The sequence below is a fragment of the Cynoglossus semilaevis genome, chromosome 5 (assembly GCF_000523025.1).
Source record: "Cynoglossus semilaevis isolate Cse_v1.0 chromosome 5, Cse_v1.0, whole genome shotgun sequence".
Classification (NCBI taxonomy): Eukaryota; Metazoa; Chordata; class Actinopteri; order Pleuronectiformes; family Cynoglossidae; genus Cynoglossus; species Cynoglossus semilaevis.
Window position 1 is genome coordinate 400,467 of NC_024311.1, and position 25,500 is coordinate 425,966.

The 25,500-nt window shown below is 37.4% G+C and overlaps 2 protein-coding genes and 1 pseudogene across 2 annotated transcripts in view; all 3 read right to left on the reverse strand.

Annotated features, from left to right (window-relative positions):
• LOC103378610 (N-lysine methyltransferase SMYD2-A-like) overlaps positions 1–4,487 on the reverse strand; it is a 10,447-nt gene extending 5,960 nt beyond the window's left edge. The window contains exons 1-5 of the mRNA XM_008309882.3: positions 4,149–4,487; positions 2,815–2,878; positions 1,767–1,877; positions 1,466–1,526; positions 104–231 (exon numbers count right to left, since the gene is read on the reverse strand). Coding sequence (XP_008308104.1) covers positions 104–231; positions 1,466–1,526; positions 1,767–1,877; positions 2,815–2,878; positions 4,149–4,321 — 537 coding nt within the window. The 5' untranslated portion in view covers positions 4,322–4,487. The remainder of the gene's footprint in view (positions 1–103; positions 232–1,465; positions 1,527–1,766; positions 1,878–2,814; positions 2,879–4,148) is intronic.
• Positions 4,488–8,624: 4,137 nt separating this feature from the next.
• The window catches only part of galnt2 (UDP-N-acetyl-alpha-D-galactosamine:polypeptide N-acetylgalactosaminyltransferase 2), a 28,785-nt gene continuing 11,909 nt past the window's right edge, over positions 8,625–25,500 (reverse strand). The window contains exons 4-16 of the mRNA XM_008309883.3: positions 24,645–24,743; positions 24,114–24,181; positions 23,944–24,009; positions 22,643–22,764; positions 22,300–22,387; positions 21,641–21,728; positions 21,374–21,477; positions 20,582–20,708; positions 14,428–14,520; positions 14,193–14,276; positions 12,483–12,609; positions 11,441–11,560; positions 8,625–10,873 (exon numbers count right to left, since the gene is read on the reverse strand). Of these exons, the coding sequence (XP_008308105.1) occupies positions 10,718–10,873; positions 11,441–11,560; positions 12,483–12,609; positions 14,193–14,276; positions 14,428–14,520; positions 20,582–20,708; positions 21,374–21,477; positions 21,641–21,728; positions 22,300–22,387; positions 22,643–22,764; positions 23,944–24,009; positions 24,114–24,181; positions 24,645–24,743 (1,342 nt within the window). The 3' untranslated portion in view covers positions 8,625–10,717. The remainder of the gene's footprint in view (positions 10,874–11,440; positions 11,561–12,482; positions 12,610–14,192; positions 14,277–14,427; positions 14,521–20,581; positions 20,709–21,373; positions 21,478–21,640; positions 21,729–22,299; positions 22,388–22,642; positions 22,765–23,943; positions 24,010–24,113; positions 24,182–24,644; positions 24,744–25,500) is intronic.
• On the reverse strand, positions 23,594–23,774 carry LOC112487073 (uncharacterized; annotated as a pseudogene).

A 25,500-nucleotide genomic window follows, 5' to 3' on the forward strand; every position in this document is an offset into this window, starting at 1 on the left:
AAAAAAAAAAAAAAAAAAAGGAACTCTAGAAACATCTGTCGAGGTCAAAAGTGACCACCTCGTACACTTTTGAATTCCACATATTATACTACAGTAAAGTTACCTGTGCAAACAGCTCACTGAGAGATTGATTATCAGGCAGGTCACTTATGTGTCTGGAGTAAAAGTGATGGAGCGCAAGAATGTCCGCCTGGATCATCTCATCCTTCTCACTGTCCAACTTATCTAGGTCTTAAGGACACAACAGGCACAGATAAAGAGACAGATTGAAAGGACAAGAGCACGACAAGAAGACAAGAAGACAAATTACATGTTACACCAAAACCTTACTTGTATGCAAGTGATATTTATATTTATTATTTAAAAGTTCAAAAGTAGAAAAAAAAAAAAAACCAAACAAACTAAAAGGCAACACATTAAGTCATAATAAGGGATATTAGTGACGCACCGAATATATTTGTCCAACATTTTCATCGTTTCAACGTTTTCAGCCGCATGACTTTTATCACCGAAACAACACGGCCAAAACAGGAAGTTATGATGATGTAGGCAAAAACCAGCTGATAGTGCCGACATGTCTCTGCGGTGTGGACGTATTTCAATATATCTGAGAAAGACCCACGGATAATTTGCAATTTGCAAAACATGTAATGCTAAAATGCAAACATCCCGATTGCTATGCTAAATATGAGAGGATGGAAAGCCTCTTTGCGCAAAAGCGAGTCTTGGCTGCACGTAACGCAGACCAGGAACTCCCTGTGACATTCACTTCACCCTAGTGGGTCTTAAGAGAGAGAGAGAGAGAGAGAGAACACTCGCTCTCTCTCTTCTTGCCCTGTTTGAGCAGCTAACTAAAGCGATCAGCTTCTCTGATGCATCTGTAGCAGAAGTCCCGTCTCTAATAATGTTATGGGCTGTCAAACCAGTCGTTACATGACTTGACTCCAGTACGTGAAGTAGCTATTGCAAGAAACAGCTATAAGCCATGTGTCTCCGTCAGTCACAGAACGTCACAGACATAGACAGGTGGCAGCTGTGCGCTGATCTGCTTTGTAAGGGGGTGGGGTTGGGGGGGGTGCAGAGATAGGTCAGCTGTAAAGTGAAATCAGTGACAATCGTGTTGACACATTAGAGCCTCTAACGACAGATGTCACACTCATGATAGCAATTAGAGTACAGAACAATGCAAATGGTAAGCCAATGCTCACATTTTGAAATTTAGATCTTAGCAGCACATGTACTTTTTCCTCTTAACAATAGAAAAAGTACATATATATATATATACATATATATATACACATATATACATATATACACATATATACATATATACATTCATCTACATTCTTTATATATGTTTAATACATACACTTGCACATTCATACACATGAATTAAACCTATATATACACATGTGAACAAACACACACACACCCACACCCAGATACAATATATCTTAGTACTCACGGGATTCAAACTCTCTGAGCAGAAATAGCCTTTCTGACGGGGTGCGCTCTGTTGTTGTTTTCTACAACGTCACATCCATATTTTAGTCAAGAAGAAATTAAATGACTACATTTTTTATCGTCAATACGTTGCCTTATATAAAGCCAATAGCCAATCACAACATTTACATGTATAGGTTGGTTCGCAGTCACACATTTGAGGGTTATCAGATGAGTTTGCTGACGTTCAATCACTGCTAAAAATGTATCAAATCAAAGTTTTCATTCGTATTTTTTTTTTTTTTTTTTTTTCACGTTCTTACTTGTTTCATGATCATTCTGGCCACGAGTCGAACCGTCTCTGATGGGCACCAATTCTCTCCAGAGGCACACATGGCTGAACACTCCAGCTTGTGCATAGACCAATCGCCTCTCTTAATACACACAAATAACAACAGATGTAGATTAAGGGGAGGCCAAACACTGATTTATCTCAATGAACAACAGACACTTTATCACATCCCATCTAAAGGAAATACTAATGCAAACACCTGTAATATATAAACACCTATATTTTATATTTAAAAATATATATAAATATATATATATAAACACATATATAAATATATATGTGTATATATAAATTATATATATACATACACATATATACACATATATACATATATATACAGTATATACACATATATATATACATATATACATAATATAAAATGTAGTAATATGTGCAACTTGGATGGATGTGAAACCAGTAAAAACATACGATGTCTCCACTCAGACATCCTTTCGAGGATTACCTCTTGATTTGACCTCAACTGGACTTCTACTCCTGGATAGGCCCAGTTCTAACACTTTCTCATAGACTGAACCAGTCGCTCTCTTTTTCTTATAATTCTCCTCGCAGGTCAGCCCTGCAACAGTAGCTTAAACATCTTTGTGTATTCCCGTGTTGTTTTGCAAACGTCTTCCAAAGAAATTGTCTTTGAGGGATGACCTGTTTCTCGCCATCTTGAAGGCTTTTGTACTGCTGTACTTGCTAAGTGTATGTTTTACAATTTATTTCATCTCACAATTTAATACTAAAGTATTCATTTCTATTTTCATCAAACTGTATATGGCACCAAGACTGCCATAAATATCACCACCCATGTTCAGGAGAAAAAAAAAAAAAAAAAAAAAAAAAAATCAGTTTTGCATACATGCCACATTCTGTTCTTGATGGAACCTCGCCTGAGATTTAAGGACCAGTTGGTAGTGAAACAAGAACCAAAAGAATCCTACCACAATTGTAGAACGCACACTCACAGTTATGAAAAAAAAACTGACAAGCATGAAAACGTAGTGCATTCTTACCTGACAGTCAACATTGCAGTAGTAAGCCTGTTTACATTTGCCACACTTAGAAAGGTCTTCTTTCCTGGAAGGTCATAATAACATACAATGGTTGTTTGTTAATATTAATGAGGTACAATTAGTAGAAAGTGTACTTGATGTTCCTTTGCAGTATATATACTGTATATACTGTTTATGCACACACATATAAATATATACACCATATGTATATATATACATATATATACATATATATACATATATGTATATATATACATATATATATATACACATATATATACATATATATGTATACATATATATACATGTATATATACATATATATATATATATACATATGATATCTACAGGCAGCTAAATCACTTATTATTCTTATTATTGTAAATGTTGCTGAAGACCCCACTGAATATAACCATATACACTGACAGTGTATACTCAAGCCTCCTGTTCAAATTTCTGTTAAATATCAATAATTGAAATGGTAAATTATTTGATCATGCATCTAAGCATATTACCAATACCTTAGATTTCAAATGAAACAGTAGAGTGCATATGATCTTTTTATTAGAGTAGATGTGCACTCATGCACTAACAAAGGGGACCTCATTTTTTGGCTCCTCCTCTCTTGGGACAAATGGACAACTATATTTAGAACACACACTGACACAACACAACGTGCTTTACCAAACCCAACATGATTAACATAGGTTCTTTTTTTTGCATCTAATAGTACTATAACAATTAAAAATGCAACAGGAGAGCCACATTGTACATACATGCATGCACAGTTGCACACTAAATCGTATTAATCATTAAAGACGGCACACTTGTCATAGCGACAACTACTGCACGTGCCCGAGGGACAGAAGCTGAAAGGTTGGTGACAGTTCAGTTAAATATGCCAGTAAGGTTTTTTTTTTGACATGCTTTCTTGTAATAACAAATAAATGAAACCAAGCATAAAAATAAGGCATGACTCATGTTCCGTATTTATACAACTAAGACTTTAAGCGTTTACTTCTGTTCCAATACTATACACTATTTCTTACATATAAAAACGAAGGAATTTTAAATCTTTTGTGGTGGCTATTTTCTTTGCATTATTTACGGTATAATATCATGTACAGGTATCTATTTCACACGTGATTTAATGTTAGATAACTATAATTTTAACCGCTCAGCGCTGAGACAAGGATTTATCACGAGACACGGGTCGCTACCGGTGTTAGCCAGTGCTAAGGTACAGTCAGTTTTTGCTGCTCGTCTTTTTTTAAAACATATTTACAACGTGGTTGTTCGCTCTGTTAATTTGGCGCAGGTGATGGTGCTGTTACCTGGTGAAACAGTGCTCACAATGTGCCCCTCTTTCGGTTACAGTCAGCACGGAGGAGTAAGCGGGGCAGACGAACACCAGTTCTCCCACAGCAAAGTGCCGCAGCGCCCGCAAACCGCGGCCTCTGCTCGGACTTTCAAACCTTTCCGTCCCTTCAATGCCATAGTTGTTCATGTTTTCGCCACTTTACAGTAGACAAACAGACCGACGAAGACGAAGAAATACCCACTCGCGTGAACAGTCTAAATCCAACAATTACCCAGTATTTCCTTCTGCGCCGCGATGCTACGTCCGTGTGTCTGTTGGAGCTCTTACCGCCCCCTGCCGGAAAGGCGAAAAATTAATCTTGTTTCCGTTTGCCATGCGGTCTAGTGATTGACGTTTAAAAAAAATTAAACGTCATCACTAAGACACACAAGTTGCAATGCAGGCACTGACATTATAGATATTTTATTCTTTACAGACCGAATCCTGTTCTTTCAGCATGTTTTAAATGCTGCCGTGTTTGTTCTAAGTAATCTAAAAGGTACATCAATTTATCAAACAATTAATGACACATTTAGGCTTATTTAATGATGTTATTATTTATTTATTGTTTTCACTTTTAGTCCATATCAATTCTACAAATCTAGAAATTATTTTAAAAAAAAAGAACTTTACTCAATTAGCTCTTATTTTGCAGGGTACCTTTAATACAGTAAATACATCAATTAAAATGTGTTTTTTTAAATCAGATTAATCACAGGGCAGCTGTGAAATATTCACTATAAATTATGACTATTTCCAGAGAAATCAACGTTCCAATTTGATGTTAATTAAAGGATTTTCTGTATGTAACTGGAGCAGAAAGACAAATGGCAGCAGGTCAACGTATGTGTTACACAACTGTTTTTTTTTATTGATGACCGATCTAAATGAATATTCATATGGAAAAAATACCAAGAAAAATATGCAAAAGTACATCTCATAATTTTCCCGAGCGACTTCATTACTTTGCATCTTGACAGTGTGTTACGAGTACAATTAATGCATAAATTTCGACGGGCCTAGTTTTGACTAATTCTCTAATTCTCGAAAAACAGACACTGCGCGAAGCGAGTTCAAAATCAAAACAAAAAAAATAGAATATATACAAAATTTATCAGAAGACCCATGTCATGTGACCTGTAACAATCTTTACATACCACACCAGAATTGAGTCTGAAAATAGGTTGTCACAAAATGTGACAACCTATTTTATTTTGTATGTACAAATGTAATCAAAAATAGTATCTTTCAACTTTATGACTAAATGCACACTAAAGCTGCAAGTGTTATTTGAATAAAACCTCAATCAGTTCAAGATTCATCAAAAATGTTCATTTGTTTTGTTGCGGTTTTCCTTAAAATACTGTTAGCATAAAACATCTTTTTACTGTTTTGACTCTTTTTTTTTTACTATTTTCTTTATTTTGGACATAGTGAATCAATTACTCCAGAAAATATCAGACAAATAAAAAAAAATTAAACATAAACAACACCGAGTTATTGGAGGCTTTTCATTGTCTTTATAAATCAAGATTGTATTGCACTCATGTCCTGCACTGAACAGCCACTGGAGGCACCACTTAAATGCACAAACAAGGGAAGATAATTTAAATCAATGGGGAATGAAGACATGAACAGAATACAACATAAAATAATATACTTTAAGGTTTTAAAACAAAATTTAAAAAAAGTACAATTAGTGAATAAAACTGACAAACTGTTTTAATCAAAATGATGTAGGCCAGATATGGCCCATTGGTCCATTTATTACAGTAATACGCATTCATACCATGCCCCAGGGTGAGCTTTCACCACATCTAGTGACCAATCAAGCAACAAGATATTACAAAAAAAAAAAAGAAAAGAAAAAAAGAAGTACAACAAACGTGATGTCTGACCTGTGCCAGTTTTGTAAAATCAGGAACAAAGTAATTTTTTTGCTTTGTGAATTTGAATAGCTGTCCTGTGTTATTACGTCATGTTGCGTCATGTCAGCCAATACATTTAGTCCGTTCCTGTTGTTGAACCCTCGTGGTGATATATGACAGAAACATTACATTGTATACCCTGAAAAAAAATAAAATCCAATTTCACTTAATTAGTCTGAAAAACATTATTTATTCACTGGAACTCATTTGTCTTTGTGTGCCATTGGCAGAGCAATTAAACATTCTTCTACTAGGCGACTGCAGATGGCGATTAAAAAAAAAACAAAAAACACTCAGCTGTTGGAGAAGAACTGCATGACGTTCTTCAATTCCTGCAAGAATAATCTGATTTATGGTTAATAATAATTAAAAAAAAAAAACAGTTTCACACAGTAAGTACATTGGGAGTATTAAAAAAAACAACCCGGTTTCACACAGTAAGTACATTGGGAGTAAACCGAAACCAAATGATCATTACATATCATGACATATTTTTTGTGGCATTTTCTAACGTAAATTACAGTATGTGCCGTAGGTGGAAACTGCTACAGAAGGGACAGTCTGTGCATTGCGTACAGCGGAACAGACAATCATTTCAGCACCCAAAATTGAAGCATTGTTACCACCATGAAGACCTGGTTAACACCGTTACCCTAGAACATTAGAAATGATTCATCTTTATAGAAGGTTATTTCTGGAATTATTATTTGGGAATCACAACTTATTAACAGTGAGACTTCATTTGAGTTACCACAAACTGACTCACATCTGATTTTGTTTTATATCCAACTCAGTTCGTCTTCCCAGGACGGGGTCTGTTTTATGTTGGCGGAGTGGGAGACAAAAATATTTTTGAAAAAATAAACTTTTATAAAGTGTTTACGCGAAGCAATAGCAAAAATATTAGCTTCTTTCACAAAGGGTACGTGTTTTATTTGTAGCTTTTTTTTCTCCATATCATCATGCTTGACATGTTACCGCAGAACAGTTTACCACCATTTGAAAACATGAAACTGCATATGTTCAAACACGTTTTACAGATATCTCTGTATGAATCCTAAAGATCCAGTATGTCTGAGAGGAGTTTATTAATGGGAATTGAACCGACAGTTAGTCAGTTTTTAAAAGGAATTGACAATAAAATGTAACCTATTTTCTTAATTTTAAAGTAATCTTTTTTCCATTTAAATGTGGGCTTTGCATTTAAAGACCATCCTGGATCCTAGATATTCTTCTACACACATTTACTTTTTCAGAGATGAAAAAGGTACAAAGCAAAGTAGATGATCTATTCAGAATGGAGATTAAATAGGGAGAAATAATAGACATGGTTCTGAACAGCACGTTTCCTTTTTTTTTTGAGTGTAAAGGTTTAATGGTGGCAAAGGGAAGAGGAGTATTCTTCGATAGAATAAATCAATTTCTTACAAAAACATATGAATACTGGCCTTCCAATTTGGATGTAAATGCGGTAGTCGTTATTAACAACGTTAGATTAAAGGCCGACACCACAACACTGGCATAAACGTGAAAGCCTCAGTTGTTAAACGGAAACAGCACAGCTTTATTTATTTAACAGAGCACTCATCCATCAGATATGGACAGTATTAACTGAGCCTGGAAACGGCCAATGCACGCGGCATGTAGAAAACACATGCTCCCATTTCCACCTGCGTTGATAACGGACGAGGAATCGTTCACTGTGAGCAATGTCAACAGGCATCTTCATAACAAAAAGAAATGCCTTGTACCATGTCGTCGGTGACCAAACAAACTCCATATAAAAATTACCATATTTTCTGGACTATAAGTTGCTCCGGAGTGTAAGTCGCACCAGCCAAACGATAAAAAACAGTGAAAAATTATAGGAGTAGCAGATACTGGTACACAAGCCTAGAGTGCCCTCTAGCGGCTGTCAGTGTGAAACTAACGAACATGTAACCCAAAAATGTTTACATTGAGGGCAACTGGACTAAGTAGGTTTTTTTAGGAAGACGTTTCACGTTTCATTAAAGAGACTGACTACTGGAAAGTTCTGGTATTAAGTCACAAAGAGGCTGCATACCCTTTCTGCAACGACCCTTTCTGCCTGATTTGAGGCTAAATACCACAACGTCCTAGTAGTCAGTTAGAACTGAAGAAGCCTCTTCGAAGAGGGGTGAAACATCATTTTTCGGACCATAAGGCGCACCGGATTATAAGCCGCAATATCAATGAACGGGTCTGTTTTCATACATAAGGTGCACCGGATTATTAGGCGCATTAAGCGAAACAAAACAGTCAATCAAGGATACCCGGATCGCTCATCGTCCGAGTCAGTCTCGTTGCTGTTAATTAGCTGTTCAGGCTCATCATCCGAGTCAGTCTCGTTGCTGTTAATTAGCTGTTCAGTGATGATTCTGGCCTTCGTGAAAGCTCGGATGACATTTGAGGCCGATACCTTAGCCCAGGCATCCACGATTCGTTAGCAGATAGCGGCGTAAACTCGCTCAGCCTTGCCTCCCTTTCTTGGTGAACGTGTTTTTTTCCTTGCCTGTCATCCAATGCTAAATAGGCTTGTACAGAAGCCTAGAGCGCTGTCTAGTGGCTGTCAGTGTGAAAAGAACAAGCATGTGAAATTATACAAGTCACATCTGAGTACAAGTCGCAAACCCAGCCAAAGGATGAAAAGAAAAGTGCAACTTATAGTCTGGAAGATACGGTAATATAAAGTACTAGTCTTCAAAATGATAACATAAGAAATCATTTTAACCAAGTGATTGTGGTTTCAAATACTAATTTCAGATGCCTTTAGTAGTAATAAAATACCAAACTTGTAATAAATGTTCAGGTTAGGAGGGAAATAACAACAGATCAGAGAAGGGACACAGGAGTTGGATGGACAGCTAAAATGCCCAGTCTGAGGCCGCAACATCACATCAATCACAGGCGGTAAGCTGTACACTCCTCAAAAGGTGACTTGATCTCAAATAGTTTTCCTCTGTGACCTTACAATTTTCAGGATGCAGCAGCAGTGGGGGGAACGACGACGACAAAACGGCAGGTAAAATATGTATAAGTAGCAACAACTGAGTGAGTTCTGAACTTTTTACGCCTTTTTTTTTTTATTATTTCTAACAATTTTGTGCGCACAACAAAACTCTCCCTCTGAGGTGTAAAACAGGAGAAGCAAAGAATCTGGGATATATATATTTTTTTATATATCTCTAGATATAAACAACACTACCCACTGTCTCTGGTTGTCATATTTAGTCCTGATAGAGATTTGTAACATCTTGCAGAATCAGTACATCTGGATTAACGCGTCATAATTTAGCATTTCCACCTTAAACATAAATGAATAATACATTTCAAATTGAAGTGACACACTCGGAGATCAGTAGACACTGATCTCATTTTGTGAATCGCATAACCCACGACGACATCCAATTTCGATCTGAATATTCAGACAGCAACATTCTTACATTTGTAATTCGAACAAATGGAGAGAAAGGTCACCTGTGCCAGAAACAAACAAACAAACAAACAAAAACAAAAAAAAAATCTAATCACTCCGCATGAAGTAGAGCATAGTCGAGATTATCTTTAAAAAAAGTAGTAATTTTTAATCGCTCTTAAAAGACAAAATACTCTATTAAAATGTTGACAAAATGAATGAAAAAAAAAAAAAAAAGAAAAGAAAAAAAAGAGTGGAAAGACATTTATTTTCTGTGCATTTTTTTTTAACACCACATAAAGGTGCTGCAGCAGCCAGTGCTACAGCCTGCAAATGGATAAGCTTCAAGACACTTCCTGGTTCTAAGAGTTTCTCTTCAGAGCCTAACCTGTGTCAGACCCAGTGCACAACAGCGAAGTTGCTCATCCATCCATGCCACCTCATTCAGAGGTGGAGGAAATGTACAGAAACCCCTCCCCCCCGCCCGGCCCAAAAAAAAAAAAATCGTACACAGTACTTTTCTTTCATTGCAGATTCAGTATCTGATGTAAATAAACATAAGTGAAAGGTTGAAGACTTAAGTGAGTTTCTTCTCTTCACATTGCTCAATATTCAAAAAAAGCACACACCCTCGAGGTCTCCATTTCATCTGCTGCCGTGGTCTCCGGCTTGGTGTGGAAAAAACCAACATGAGTGGAGCAACAATACCAAGTTACATTCCTTTAAAAAATCCTGTAAACCTTTGCAATTAAGATTTATGAGCAAGATATAAAAAATAATAGGTAAAAAGTATTGGATTTTCAGAAAAAAAAACAAACAAAAAAAAAACAAAAAAAAACAACCCCAAAACCCAAAAGTTCTGGAAATAATGAAAACCACTGAGGTATATATTTGGGTCACCTGCGTCCATCACAGTTGTCACTGTGATACTCCATACTTCGGTATGTTTTGCAAGCACCTGCCCCCGGGAACTCATGGTCATTGTGTTTTAATGGGGAAAGGGGTGCATGACGGGCTGCACCTTTGAGGAAAAAAACAAAACAAAAAAAACAACAAAAAAAACCCCCAAACATCATCTGATCTACTGATCATCTTCTTTCGTCCATCTCTTCTTACCCGTGCCCAGTTTTGTTGACATCTCTGTTGCAGATCCAGCTCTGCGCTGACTTTGTTTAACCCCTATGATTGTAAGTTGAGGGTAAACTTCCACTGCTGGTTGAGACTGGGGCTGCACACCTCCACAGTGAGTCCACCCATCCTGGCACTGCGACTGTCCAGACAGAGATTACTGCCCACGTGACGAAGCTTGGCGTTGGACTCAATTTGCTCCCATCTCTGTTGACATGCAAATGAGGCTGTTGTTTATATATATAGTCAGATACAAAATTACACATATGTTTACATACTTGCCCAAATGGAATAGTACAAAATTAGTTACTGCCCAGGAGCTCTGGGTTAGGAATGGGATGGCACTTCAGTTCATAGTATGAGTCAAGGCAGGTGAGCCAATACTTTTGGTAATATAGTGTATTTACCCTTTTACGAACCTCCCCCCACACTGTTATCAACCCTTTCCCACACAATTATATGCACAGTAGAGTTGTATAATGGAAATATAAGACATACATATTACATAAATAAAATAAATACACGACGTGGTGCAGGTTAGCGCTGCAAAGCTGCAGGAGGGAGAGAACGGGAGTGGTGACACAGGTGCAGCACCCGGACGCACCAATATTATGGAGGAGGCTGACTAACCACTTATCAAATGGAGCTTCAGTACTGTAGTCAAAGCAATAAACCCAAAGCCGTTAGGGTTTGTAATCCTGTGGGTCACGGATCAGAGTTAAAACCCACATTCTCATCCTAGGCTGAACATTGAAAAGTAGCAGCCAAACTTACCTGTCTGCTGTCGTTCTCTCGACAGCCTTGTAGTTTGATGAGGGAGCCGGCCGTTCTCTCTACTACGGTGAGACACAAATCCATGTGTTTCACCGACTTATCCTTTGTAAGGGCCCATTCCTGAAACCATTCCACAAACGCGTGACTTAATGTGCAATATTCAAACATCCAATCAAACCCCACCAAATTGTGCAATCCATTATAGAGACAGTATTTTAACCTTAATCTATTTATTTGGCACTTTTTATCCAAATATTTTGGATACAAATATTTGGATAAAATATTATATATTAATACACTCAATTTCACAATTTGGACTATCAACATTCTATCTTTAAAAAAAACTTTTTAAAAAAAGCTGTAATACAAGCAGTATTAGTTGTTCAAATAAAAACGTGATAAGCATTTCACCGTAAATAAAAATATTCAGGTGAAGCTCATTGAGCTTAGTAATTAGTTCAACTCAATTGAACTAATTACTAAACTGTATATTACATCAGTAATATACCTTGGAGTATATTACTGATGTAATATACTTCAAGGTGAACTATATTACTCATGTAATATAGTTCACCTTGAAGGGCCAGTTGTAAATGGAAGATTGTATAGATCAGACGTCCCTAACCCCCGGTCTGCGGATCAGTACCAGTCCATAAGTCATTTGGTACCGGGCCACAGTGGGACACAGTGAAAAATGTACCTTATTTTTACTACGGCTGGTATAGATGTAACTACTCCATAACAGACCAATACATGTTTTTGCAGTTGATTATTATTTATTCAAGCTACAAATATTGTCCATTGCTGTGTAATTAAAAAAAAAACATCTAAAATTTCTTAGGTTAAGAAAGTCTTCTACACGGACTTTACTTAATGTCTTTTAAAGCTCCCACGCGGGCCACACAAAATGGGCCTGGCGGACCGTATTTGGCCCCCGGGCCTTGAGTTTGTCACATGCCACAAAGCCGTTACCTAGCTATGAGCCAGATATCATCCAAGAGACTTTAGAGGAAAAAAAGTGACCTGTGTGTGTGTTGGTTACCTGGTTTCCACCAGCATTGTGGCATTCGTAAACTCCCACCACCCCATCGGCAAAATGACCCAGCGTGTCCAGACAGTTTCCTCCTTGCTGCAGGGCTCCGAAAGCAATGTCTTGGTGATCAGGGACCCTTGAAAACACAAACGCAGCAGAAGTATGACAGTTTATCTGTTTTCTTCAGCAGCAGTACAAGCAGTTTAGCAGCAGCTAAAGGTGGAGCATTAGGGCAGGTGGCCGCAACCAAATTCAATTTACATCAAAATGACTTATATAGCAGCTGTAGTAGAGCCGACCTACTGTAATTTTCAGACTATAAGCTGCTATTTTTTTTTTTTTTTTCATCTTAAATAATGATGCGCCTTATGGATTTTTATGGCACTCTTGCTAAAGTCTGCCAGTAGATCCTCACAGTGCGGAGCAGAGTCAAAAACCGCATCCAAATCAGCAACAGGTTTCGAGTGACGAAGACAACAACACGTGCTCATTTGCCTCGAGCAGTTCTGAGGATGTTCATTTCCCACACTAAAGAAGATGACTTGAATGGTTTTAGTGTGCTGGTATGCTACTGTGGGTTATGCTAGTAGCGTACAGTTGTGCTAATAGTTTATATACCCTGGCAGAATTTATGATTTCTTGGCCATTTTTTCAGAGAATATGAATGATAACACAAAAACTCTTCTTTCACTCAAGGTTACTGCTTGGTCGTGATGTTCGATACCACCAATTTCCTTTTCCGATCCGATACCGAGTAAAATTCGGGCTGGTATCGCCGATACCGATACCGATATTTTATCATTTGTCTTTTAAATAAATTTAAAAAAAATGAGTATTTGAAATCATAGCTTCTTTAAGAATCCAAGGCAGAGTTTTTTATTTATTTATTTATTTATTTTAAACTCTGGAGTGTACTGAGGTAGCTGCCTCATTTACTATACAGTCAACACAACAATAGAAAAACCTGAACATATCATAAAACACAATCATATAAAATATGTCAAAACAATGTTTCAAACTCTGAAAACATGTTATTTGTAAAACAAAAATTAAAAAAAAAATTTAAAAAAATAATCTGAGGAGCCATTTGGGACCCGAAAGAGTCGGATTTTTTTCAGTGAACCGAACCAAAAGAACCGGTTCCCTAAAAAAAGAGCCGAAATTCCCATCAATAGTGACTGAGTGAGAGCACGGAGTAGAGCCCCTGTGCTTACGCATGACGCACACACCCAGGCGGAAGAAGAAGTAGTCCCACCAACCGAGCGTCACTTAGACAACATCTCAATAATTTGGATACTTTTCACCATGTTTCTGTTTAGGATACACCTCATCTCAGAATGCGTAAGTATCAAAAGTATCGATATTTTGATTTCAGAATCGATTTCAGAGCATAAAGATCCAGAATCGGAAGTATCGATATTTCAGGATCGATCCGCACATCACTACTTAACAGCAGTCCATGTGATCATGCGCTGTGGTGCAGTTACAATAGTGAACCAGCAGAGGGGCCCAATGCTGCATTTGACTTTGTCACTGGACGAAGTATTAACATTAAACTTGCACAGTTTGTGTACTGTTTTTTTTCTTTATAAATTTAGTGCTCAGTAGTGCCGGACATTACGGCAATTCAAAATGATTGACTCTCACCTCTCTTGCTAATAAATAATGTGGACTGATCATCACTGTCTTTCATAAAATAAAAAGCTCTTGTTGTCTCACCTCAGTTCAGGATAGACGTTCTCCAGGTACCACTTGAACGGCTTACAGCCTAAACGTTTCTTCATCTCTGTGCGACTCTGGATACTAGGAGAAAGAGGGGAAGAAATAGTTGAAGAGTTGCCTTAGGGTGTCCAATAGTGAGAGAGTTCAATTGTTTTAAATCACCTTTTCAATATTCTCAAGTTTTTTGTTTTTACTCTTGCTATTCTGTAACATTAAAAGAAATGAAACCTACTTTCCATAGGGGACATTTCTGGCTGAAGGAACGGCAGCGTAATAAAAGTTTTTAAAGTCGTCCATCCACACTTCTGCCGCTCTCCTTGTGTTCCTTACAGAGAGGACAGAAAAGAAGGGGGAAAAGAAATCAATGATTATTAATGGTTTCTGAAGCCATACAAATGTGTTTTTCATTTCCCATCTTTGTATCGCTGCAGCATGTCAGTTGAATGAGGAACAAATATAGGAAAATATTGTTCATCTCTATTGTAGTGAGCATATATACATATATACATATATATATATATATATATGTATGTATATATATGTATATATGTGTATGTATATATGTATGTATATATGTGTATATATATGTATATATATATATGTATGTATATGTATGTATATATGTATATATATGTGTGTATATATATATATATATATACATGTACATACATATATATACATATAGATATATATACATATATACATACATATACATACATATATACATACACATATATACATATATATATACATATATACATATATACAGTATACATATACATATACATATATTATTATTATATATGTGCAAGTATAATGACAACAACTGAAATCCTATCCTTACTGCTGGTTTACTGAAATCATTCCTGCAGCAGTAAAGGTATTTACATTTTTAAATCAGGTGGAGAATGTGCTACAATGACATCTGCAAAAAACAGTTGATCAAGTCATATTTTAGAAACTTTAATGTATTACTGTATTAGTATCTCTCTTAAAATTATTTCTGGGAAGAATAAGTTGGACTCTGACTTTGTCCAAATAAATTTTTATTATAACATACATATGATAACTATATATATTATAATAATAATTATATTAAATTATTATTTTATTATATAAAATTATAATTATATAACTTTTTCCTTTGTCCTGTTGTTTTATGTTGCCAAAACTGTTGTTTTTTGTTTGTTTTTTTTCAAAAGAAAAAAGAAAAAAAATGGCATTAAAACAGAACTATTTAAATAAAATAATCAAAAAATAATAATGAAAAAAAAAATTAAATGCAATTTAAAATCAATCAACAATGTTAAAAAGGAAAGCTGAGGTTAATAATAATATTTTCGGTCCCAATTTAAATGAGCTGACGTTGCTAATTCACGTTGCAACAATCGCAGAATTGGTACAAAAATTGACAAAGCAAATTCCATGTAGACAAAAGCTGGAAACCACAACGGTTTAACAGGTAATTAAAGAATAACCTCAGTCAGAGTCACTGCATTAAAAACATTATTATCCTCTGAACCAGGGGTGTCAAAAATACGACCTGCGGGCCGTAACCAGCCTGCTCGGAGGTTCAAAATTAAAAATTGATGAGTGCTGAAAGTTCAAAACACATGCACAAACACTGATTGTTTTGTCAAATATTTCAACTGGTTGTACTAGTTCAACACACTCGACATCTAATCAGACTCTATGTGACCCCGGACCCAAAATGAACTAAGCTTTTCAATAGGACTAATGTGATGGGACTTGTCTTTGTAGACCTGAAAAGTCCATGTTGACAGTGTCGACTATAGTTTACTTTTGTCCAAAACTTCATCTTTTAATTTTTCCTAATTCCTAAGTGGTCAAATGGTTAACATCCCATGTCCAGAAGAGAATACAATGTGTCAAAGTTTGCCAGGACATATCTCTTTTGATCAAAAAACAATATGGGCATTCCACAAGGATCTAATGCAGAAATGGGCAAACTTTTTGACTCGTGGACCACAATGGGTCCTACAATTTGACCGGGTCAGGAGCAGATAGATGGAGCGTTCGTATGAACTACAACTAAAGTCATGGCTAAAATGCGTGAAGCTTTTTCTATGCTATTTATTCGAGAAATGACAGCATTGCAGGGACAAAGTAGAAGTATAATGATAATAGAAGTTAATAAAATAATTTAGACAGGTCTGGCAGCCCGGATTAAGAAGCCAAATGGATCGCATCTGGCCCCCGGGCCGTAGTTTGCCCATGCCTGGTAGAATGGTTTGGTCATTTTATGTCATTTTTACACAGATGATACAGTCATATACACTAGTGCCAGGCCGTTCCATCCTGTCTACAAGTATGGCTATGAGTGGCTTACCAATAAAAAAAAAGAAGATGTTCATGTGCTTTTAAACCAGGAAAATGAACTACTGTAGCAACAGGTAAAAGTCAACTAATATAATAAAGAAAATCCAAACAGCAGCAGAATTCAAATATTTGGGAAAAATACTAGCACTAGATTAATAACTCAAATTTAATATCCATTTAGTATATATTTCAAAAACATTTAAAACAAGCCCAAACTGCATCAATTTATCCATCCATTCATCCATTTTCATCCACTTATCCAGTCCACTGGAATCTTGCCCAGGAGGTGAACCCTGGGGTTCCACACCAATGACAGAGACATTGCCTCTGGGCCAAAGCGCCACTGTATCAATTTAATCCGAAACAATATACCACAGAAGGCAGCCTTAATTCACATAAAATTATGATCTTCTCCCTTTTTTTTGTACTGTCTGAAAGTACAAGTCGCCCCCCTCTACAATAAAACCCCAGCTACAACTATAGTGGCACTAAGTCAACTTGATCATTAACCTTAAGCCAATCATCTTTGGGGACCTTTGGAGCACTGAGAGCCAGATGCACCAAAACTAAACGTTTCTGATGCATCAATATTAAGGTGCAGGTCCTTTAACAATATAATAACTGCAGTCTCAGTGTTTTTGTATGGTCAACAGCACAACTACAAGCACCGACAACATTGCTTTGGGGTAGGAGGTTTGCTTGCCAAAATGTGCGTACAGCCTCCCTACACTTTGGTTTTTGAGCTTTACCAGCTCTCTTTCTTCAAGTGACACAGGTCGTCTGTTCATAGCAGTCATAACATTTAATTGAAGCTGTTAACAAGGTCAGTAAAAAAATACATAAAAGTCTAAGCAAATAATGTACTGGTCTTAATCACCTCTGTTTTTCCTTTGAAAATGTTAGCTTGCGTGGGCATTTCAAACAGGACTCAGCAATGACGAAAAATAGGGATAAAAGTCACCACATCAGAGATGTTTCGACATTTGGAAATAATTACAGTAATTATAACTATATATATTATAGTATTATTATAACTAACTATAAGCGGCTACTTTTTTTCACACGCTTTGAACCCTGCGGCTCAAACAATGATGCGGCTAATTTACGGATTTTTACGGGCTAGCGAAGTTCAGACCGCCAGCGATCACTGACTTTTCTGGTAGGTTATTGTGTGTTACTGTTTATGTTCTGTTGCGCTCGATGTGGCTGATAATAAAGACCCCAACTTCCCTGTTTCTGTTTACCTCTGCTGCGGACAAGCAGCAAAGTGAAGGGGAGTTAGCCCCCAGAGCTAATGTTAGCTTCGGCCCTGGAGCGGATCACCAAGTCTCACCTGTGCATTTCAACTACGGTCGGGGCCGACCGAAGCAGGAAAGAGCTAACGTGTAACAAGTCGTGTTACAGGCACTGTTCAGGAAAAGGGTATTTATTTAATTTAAAGTTTAAAAAAATGAAAATGTGTGTGTGAATAACCCATGTTACAACATGGGTTCTTTTTAAATGTAGTGGGCAAGGGCTTATATTCAAGTGCGATCAATAGTCCAGAAATGAGGGTATATCAAATATAAGGCGGCCGTTGTTATGTGTTGGATTTGTTCCACATACATAGATTTTACATAGATAAAAAAAAAAGTTGAGATAGGATAAGAAAAAAATAAATCAAAAGATTTTCCACATTATTAACATGCAGACTGTAATTTAGATAACCCAAAAAAAAAACTTCATTTGGTAAGTGAATTCTAATATGGGGGAGGAGGGCAACAATAAACCCACAGTGGATGACGTGCTGGGTGGAGTTTTGGGGGGATAAAAAAAAAAAAAGTGTATCCTCACAGGCAATTTTTAGTGTTGGGTGTACAGTATCTCTTCCTTTTCATCCTAACATCCCTCGTGATTGAGACTCACTTCAGCGGGAGCATGAGCGGTTCTCCTGTGTGATGACTTTTATCCCCTGTCATACTCTTGTTCTTGTTGGAGGAAACAGTGAAAGTGAATTATTTGTCATTATAACACAGCACAGCACTCCACACAGAGCACCTCAATGGCAACTTAGCAGCTGGTGGACTCGAACCTGAAGCCTTCCGGACCCAGGTCCGCTTCCTTAACCACCAATCCACCACTGCCCAAAAAGATAGGTGACGCGGGCAGAAAGCTGAGTTGGAATTAAACTGTTTTACTCCTGACATTTTTAGGAAAAAAAAAAAAAAAATCTATCTTGCTTAATATGTCTGCAGAACCTCAAACATTTGAAATTGTCAATAAATGCACTAAACGTCACATGCAGTAAACCAATGTTCTTCCATTCAACTCATGGCAGAGGGTCACTGATAAAAAAAACCTCAACTTTCACAGAGCCCAGTGTGTTCAACAGATCATAGTCTTGTTTGAGCATCTTGTATTGCTGTTTCACAACATCAATCTTCTCGGTATGCAAGATATACACAATATATTACCAAAAGTATTGGCTCACCTGCCTTGACTCATACTATGAACTGAAGTGCCATCCCATTCCTAACCCAGAGTTCAATATGATGTCGGTCCACCTTTTGCAGCTATTACAGCTTCAACTCTTCTGGGAAGACTGTCCACAAGGTTGAGGAGAGTGTTTATAGGAATTTTTGACCATTCTTCCAAAAGCGCATTGGTGAGGTCACACACTGATGTTGGTCGAGAAGGCCTGGCTCTCAGTCTCCGCTCTAATTCATCCCAAAGGTGTTCTATCGGGTTCAGGTCAGGACTCTGTCATCCATGTCTTTATGGACCTTGCTTTGTGCACTGGTGCACAGTCATGTTGGAAGAGGAAGGGGCCCGCTCCAAACTGTTCCCACAAGGTTGGGAGCATGGAATTGTCCAAAATGTTTTGGTATCCTGAAGCATTCAAAGTTCCTTTCACTGGAACTAAGGGGCCAAGCCCAGCTCCTGAAAAACAACCCCACACCATAATTCCTCCTCCACCAAATTTCACAGTCGGCACAATGCAGTTATAATACCTGTGATATTTGCAGTTTTATTGGGAACCGTATTCCCTGCAATATTTACCATGTTTTTCGCAAACATTCCCAATATGGCATGCCCCACAAGCACAATTTGGAGCACGGTTGTAAATACAATTCTTCTGATGATGCAGTTTTTCCAGATCATTAGATGAATCTTGCGGTAGCGTAGCCAATTGGTTGTGCATTTTGACATTGTGTTCTACGGGTGGCTCTCTTGAGTGGACAGAGATTTCCTCTTTGGGGTGTTCCAGGGAGGACTTCCATCTGAAGACAGAGTCTTCCTGTTTCTTCGTACCCTTATCACTGCCAAGCACATTTTCAGTAGTTAACTGTATGACGCAAGGTTGATTTTTAAATAAATCAACCTTTAAGTATTAACAATTTCAGAAAAAAAAAAAGAATGATCCTTGATTACGATGGCTTTCTGGTCAATCAAATTTGGTCAATCAAATTTACATTATAATAGTCCTTTTAACTATAAATAGATCAGCGTAATGGATTTCTTACACTGGACAGACATGGTCTTTGGAGCACAGTTCGTATTTCACCAGGGATTCCTAATGTGTGGTGCGCACACGCGAGTGCCACTAGGTGGTGCTCGAGATGAAAAAAAATGTGATGTTGGGTGTGTTTTTTTTTTTGAAGTGGGATTTTCCACACAAGTCATGTAAATACATTTCCGTTTGTGAAATCAAAAGCTGACATCTTAATTTTATGGAAATATATATATATATATATATCCTCCCTGGAACACTCCAAAGAGGAAATATATATATATATACACATACATATATATACATACATATATATATACATACATATATATACACATATATATATATATTTCCTCTTTGGAGTGTTCCAGGGAGGATATATATATATATATACACGTGTGTTCTTCATTTGAGCATGGTTAAACAAAGCTTGTTGTGTTATGTCCCCCTCCCCCCCACCCCAAAGGTAGGGGTAAGTGGAGGAAGGAGTTATGTGGACTTTTGCACGTAACCCATCCTGTAACTATTTGAAAATATTGAGGATACACTCAATCACCTGGCAAACACAGTTCCACTGCCCCCAGGAAAGGTGTAAGGGTGTTGCTTTCTGAAGACGTGTCCAACTCTGCTGCAAGGAATGATCTCTAGACTGCCACCACATTGCCACACACGGAATGAGATCTCTATAAAAAGACACACACAGTCATGAATTGTTATTATATTAAAAGCAACAAGGGCACAGAAATCTAAATCTGAGAGATTGCATTCCTGTAATCCCACCTTAGTTAAGTTTTAGTTCAAGTTAAAAGGTTAAATCTAGGGTTTCAAAGGTGATTATTGCATTTCTGATTTGATGCAAGCACATCCGCTGGTTTATATATGATTATATGATTTCCATCATTAGATAACTGATTCAGAAAAGAGCATTAAGTCCAGGTTATTGGCAGAAAAAAATATTTAAAAAAAAAAAAAGCATATGATTTCCATCATTAGAAAACTGATTCAGAAAAAAAAAATGAATTGACATGTTACATAATCTTACACAGAGTTCATCAAAATGAATGCATGTCTACATGCACACTTTGCGTCTTCAAGGAAAAAAAGTCAACCCTAAAAAAATAAAAAAATAAATCAAATTTTTTTTTTTTTTTAGGAAATAGAGAAACTAGATCACCAATTGCCATGAAAACAAAAATACTTTTTTATTTTATTTTGTCTTTTTACTCATAAATTAAATAAATGTAGTAGTTTATGTTGTGGTCAGGTAATAAAGAAGTTAAGATTCAAAAAGAAATACCCGCACTACTTTTATGTAAGTATGGAAATCAGAAAGACGCAGCTTACTCACCAAGATTTTCTCCACCCCAAACGTCCATCATCATGTCGTACTTCCCTAGCTTCTCAAAGTAATCTTTATCCATGACAAACAGCCCTCCTGCTATCATTGGTGTCCTGAGAGAGATAGAGAGACACAGAGAGAGAGAGAGAGAGAGAGAGAGAGGGGGAGAGAGACTCAGAGGGTGAGAGGGAGAAGGAGAGAAGTTGAAGGTGAGAGTAAGATGCGTTGACAGCGATTAGCATGTACATAAACAGCCTCGATAAGCACAGCTCTTACTTTATCGGCGCGATTGGGTTGCCTTGTCTTGCCCGTCTTTGCTCCAGAGTCATGTAGTCCCATTTAAAAACTAAATTCCAGTCGAAACCTACACACAAGTCAGAAGGTGTATGTGGTTTAACAGTAAAAAAGTGCTTAGTGGAAAAAAAAAAAAAGTGATTCTCATGAGAATCTTACTCCAGTATATATGACATGCTAACAGTTGAGATACGTTTATTAGCGCTGTCAAAATTGACTTGATTAATCATGACTGATCTTGATCATGACTCATTGTGACTGATTTACAGTTAGCCTGTTACCAATCAGATAAAAAAAAATTGAATAAATCAACAGTTACTATTTTCATATAGATAATTGCTAAATGTTTAATCAGAGAAATGGATGTGGATGGGCACAATATTTAAAAATGAAAATGAAAATGTTGCACTTATTATTATTATTGTTAAGGACTATTTAAATTCAAATAATAATTGGGAAAAAAATTGATTTATATTTTGCAGATTTCTAACTGTTCATACTAGGGTAGACAATGACGTTTTAGGCAAGAGTTAAATCAGGGTGACTTTTAAATGCGTCAGCTCTGCAACTGTGAATTGATGTACACGTTTTTATACGTGGATGCACACACGCATACAGTCGAGCAATTGGTGTTTTCTTACCCCCTTTCAGATCAGCTGAGGCTCCAACGTACTGGAAGTTGTCCATGTTAATCACATCAATAATGGGAGAAACTACTCTCGTTTTGTCCTGTAAAAAGAAAAGAGCAGAAGAAATGTGACTAGGACAAAACAACACAACAAACGTCTGACGCCTGAATTTCCTTCACAGCATGTTATTAAAACTAGATTTATATATATAAAAGAAAATTCAAAGCCTTCTGCTGTGGTTAACAATTCCATACTGTGGACCCATATCCAGGCCCTTCAGTACGGAGAGTAAAGCTGGGAGTGGACACGCCTCCTTATGTGCACGCGTGTGTGTACCTCATGCGTGTTTGTGTACCTCAGCAACTCTCTCCAGCAGGGGCTCCAGCCAATGCTCATTACATTCGCAGTGAGAATCCAAAAAGGTGAGCACTGGTGCCGTTGCGGCATCTGCACCACGGACCCTTGATCGCATGAGTCCTGTGGACAATCAAGTGTTGCAAAAGGACAACATGACATTTGTGACAACAGGTAATTGAGTAGCACTCCGCGTTTGTACTAGTGATGTGCGGATCGATCCTGAAATTTCGATACTTGCGATTCTGGATCTTTATGCTCTGAAATGGATTCTGAAATCAAAATATCGATACTTTTGATACTTACGCATTCTGAGATGAGGTGTATCCTAAACAGAAACATGGTGAAAAGTATCCAAATTATTGAGATGTTGTCTAAGTGACGCTCGGTTGGTGGGACTACTTCTTCTTCCGCCTGGGTGTGTGCGTCATGCTTAAGCACAGGGGCTCTACTCCGTGCTCTCACTCAGTCACTATTGATGGGAATTTCGGCTCTTTTTTGGAGAACCGGTTCTTTTGGCTCGGTTCACTGAAAAAATCCGACTCTTTCGGGTCCCAAATGGCTCCTCAGATTATTTATTTTATTTTTTTATTTATTTTTGTTTTACAAATAACATGTTTTCAGAGTTTGAAACATTGTTTTGACATATTTTATATGATTGTGTTCTCAAGGTTTTCTATTGTTGTGTTGACTGTATAGTAAATGAGGCAGCTACCTCAGTACACTCCAGAGTTTAAAATAAATAAATAAATAAAAACCTCAGCCTCGGATTCTTAAAGAAGCTATGATTTGAAATACACATGTTTTATTTAAAAGACAAATGATAAAATATCGATAACGGTATATGCGATACCAGCCCGAATTTTACTCGGTATCGGATCGGAAAGGAAATTGGTGGTAACGAACATCACTACTGTTAAGTTTCTGTATTATTTATGTTCCACAAGTATATCAGGGGAGAGCGCGGACGCAGTCCCCCACTACCAGAAATTATGCAGTCGAGATTCCCACATTTGGGGAATTCGCAGGGGTCAGCACAGCCGGAGTGCAATGGCTAAGCCTCGCCCTGGGTGAAAGGGCACCCTGGGCTTGCGCACCAGAATCAGCTACTCCTGTACTGCTAGAAAATGTATGTTCGTTATTTTCACACTGACAGCCACTAGAGGGCACTTTAGCAGGCTGTCGTGACTTAGAGTCCAGAAAATACCATACCTGCCTTCTGTCCTCACTGTATCATTCCTTGGGTTGCTGATGAACATGAATGTAGAAAAGTACGTTTTAAATGCGTCTTCTAAATCTCACCTTCTCTCCGATCATTCCTTAACACACGCACTTTCTCAATTTTGCCCAGAAGCGCTCCATCCTCAGCTGAAAAACACCCCACATATCATTTGCAATTTACACTCTCACAGACCGATACTACATGCTTGAGTGCATTTAGTCGTTTATTAGTCTGCGTGCATTAAACTCACGGTTATCACTGTAGTCATCAACCAGGATGATCTCCTTGACCAGGTGAGCGGGACTTTTCTTCAGGACGCTACAAGGACAAGGTGGGCATATTACGGCGTTACGGCAAATTACTGATACGTCCCATCACATTTGACATGCCTTTCACCTAGTGCAATCACCTTAATCTTAGTGTCATGATCAGACCAGGCCACAGTTTCAGTTCCGACTAAAGAGCTTTGTCTGCAACTACTGCAGCTTACACCCCATGATTCCCAATTGTTTTTGGTGCTACTGCAGCAATATTATATTTTTAAGAGTATATTTGTAAGCCAGAATTGGACCTTTGGTGCGACTGCAGCCATATTATATTTTTAAGCCAGTATATTTGTAAGCCAGAATTGGACCTACCACCAGATACCTCCAGATACACCACAGAAACATTCACAGAGTAATACCAAGATCGTATGCCTCCACAAAAGACTCAGTATTGGATTAAATATAAGAATAACTTACTAAAACAGAAAGAGAGAAAGAGAGAGAGAGAGGCCCACCTGACCACAGTCCGCAGCAGGGCAGAGCGAGCTTCGTTGTGGAATGTGATGACTACGCTGGAGGCTGGGAGATCTGACTGCCACTGTTTATGTCTGCAACTGAAAGCAAAATTACAAATACATTACTTAGGAATTATGGAGATTTTTTTTTTTTTTTTTTACAACCAAGCAATAACAGAATGAAAAGTCAAGTCATATATGAGAAGGTACAGGGCAGGAATTTATACAAAAGAGACAGTAAAGACAGCTGTGGTGCGAATGATATGGTTTTATGATCAGTTGTACCAAAGGTTGAGCAGTAAGGAAGAAAAACTACAATGTGTACAAAGTGGAAGGACTTTTAAGGAACGACGTAAGAGAGATAAGAAGGGAATCATTTATCAGGACGTACAGGACCAGAGACTGCGAAGAAGAAGATAATAAAAGAAAATAAAAGTGCCAGTGGAGGAATGTAAATGTCAACACAAAAGGGGTTGAGAACAGGAATAGGGTGAAGGTAAATGTAAAGAAACGAAGCAACACCCAAAGTCTTAAAGTAAGTAAACTAAAATACAGCTGTTTGACTGCCACCCACGGCATACGACTAAATTAACTCCCAAATGTGAAGAGGAGTTTTAAAAAAATGGGATTGGACAATACTTTTTTTTTTTCCTGGCAATCGTGAGAATATAACAGGTTTTCTTCCCCATTTTACAATTTAAACTCTCAACAACACATTTTGCAATGGAGAACTACAACGAGCAAAAGATACAAAATGGGAAAATGCCTTTCTATAAAGGGGATTTCTGTTAAGCTTCTACTGTAAAAAAAAAAATGCACAAGTGCATTCAGTAGGACAATCAAGTAATGTCATTCA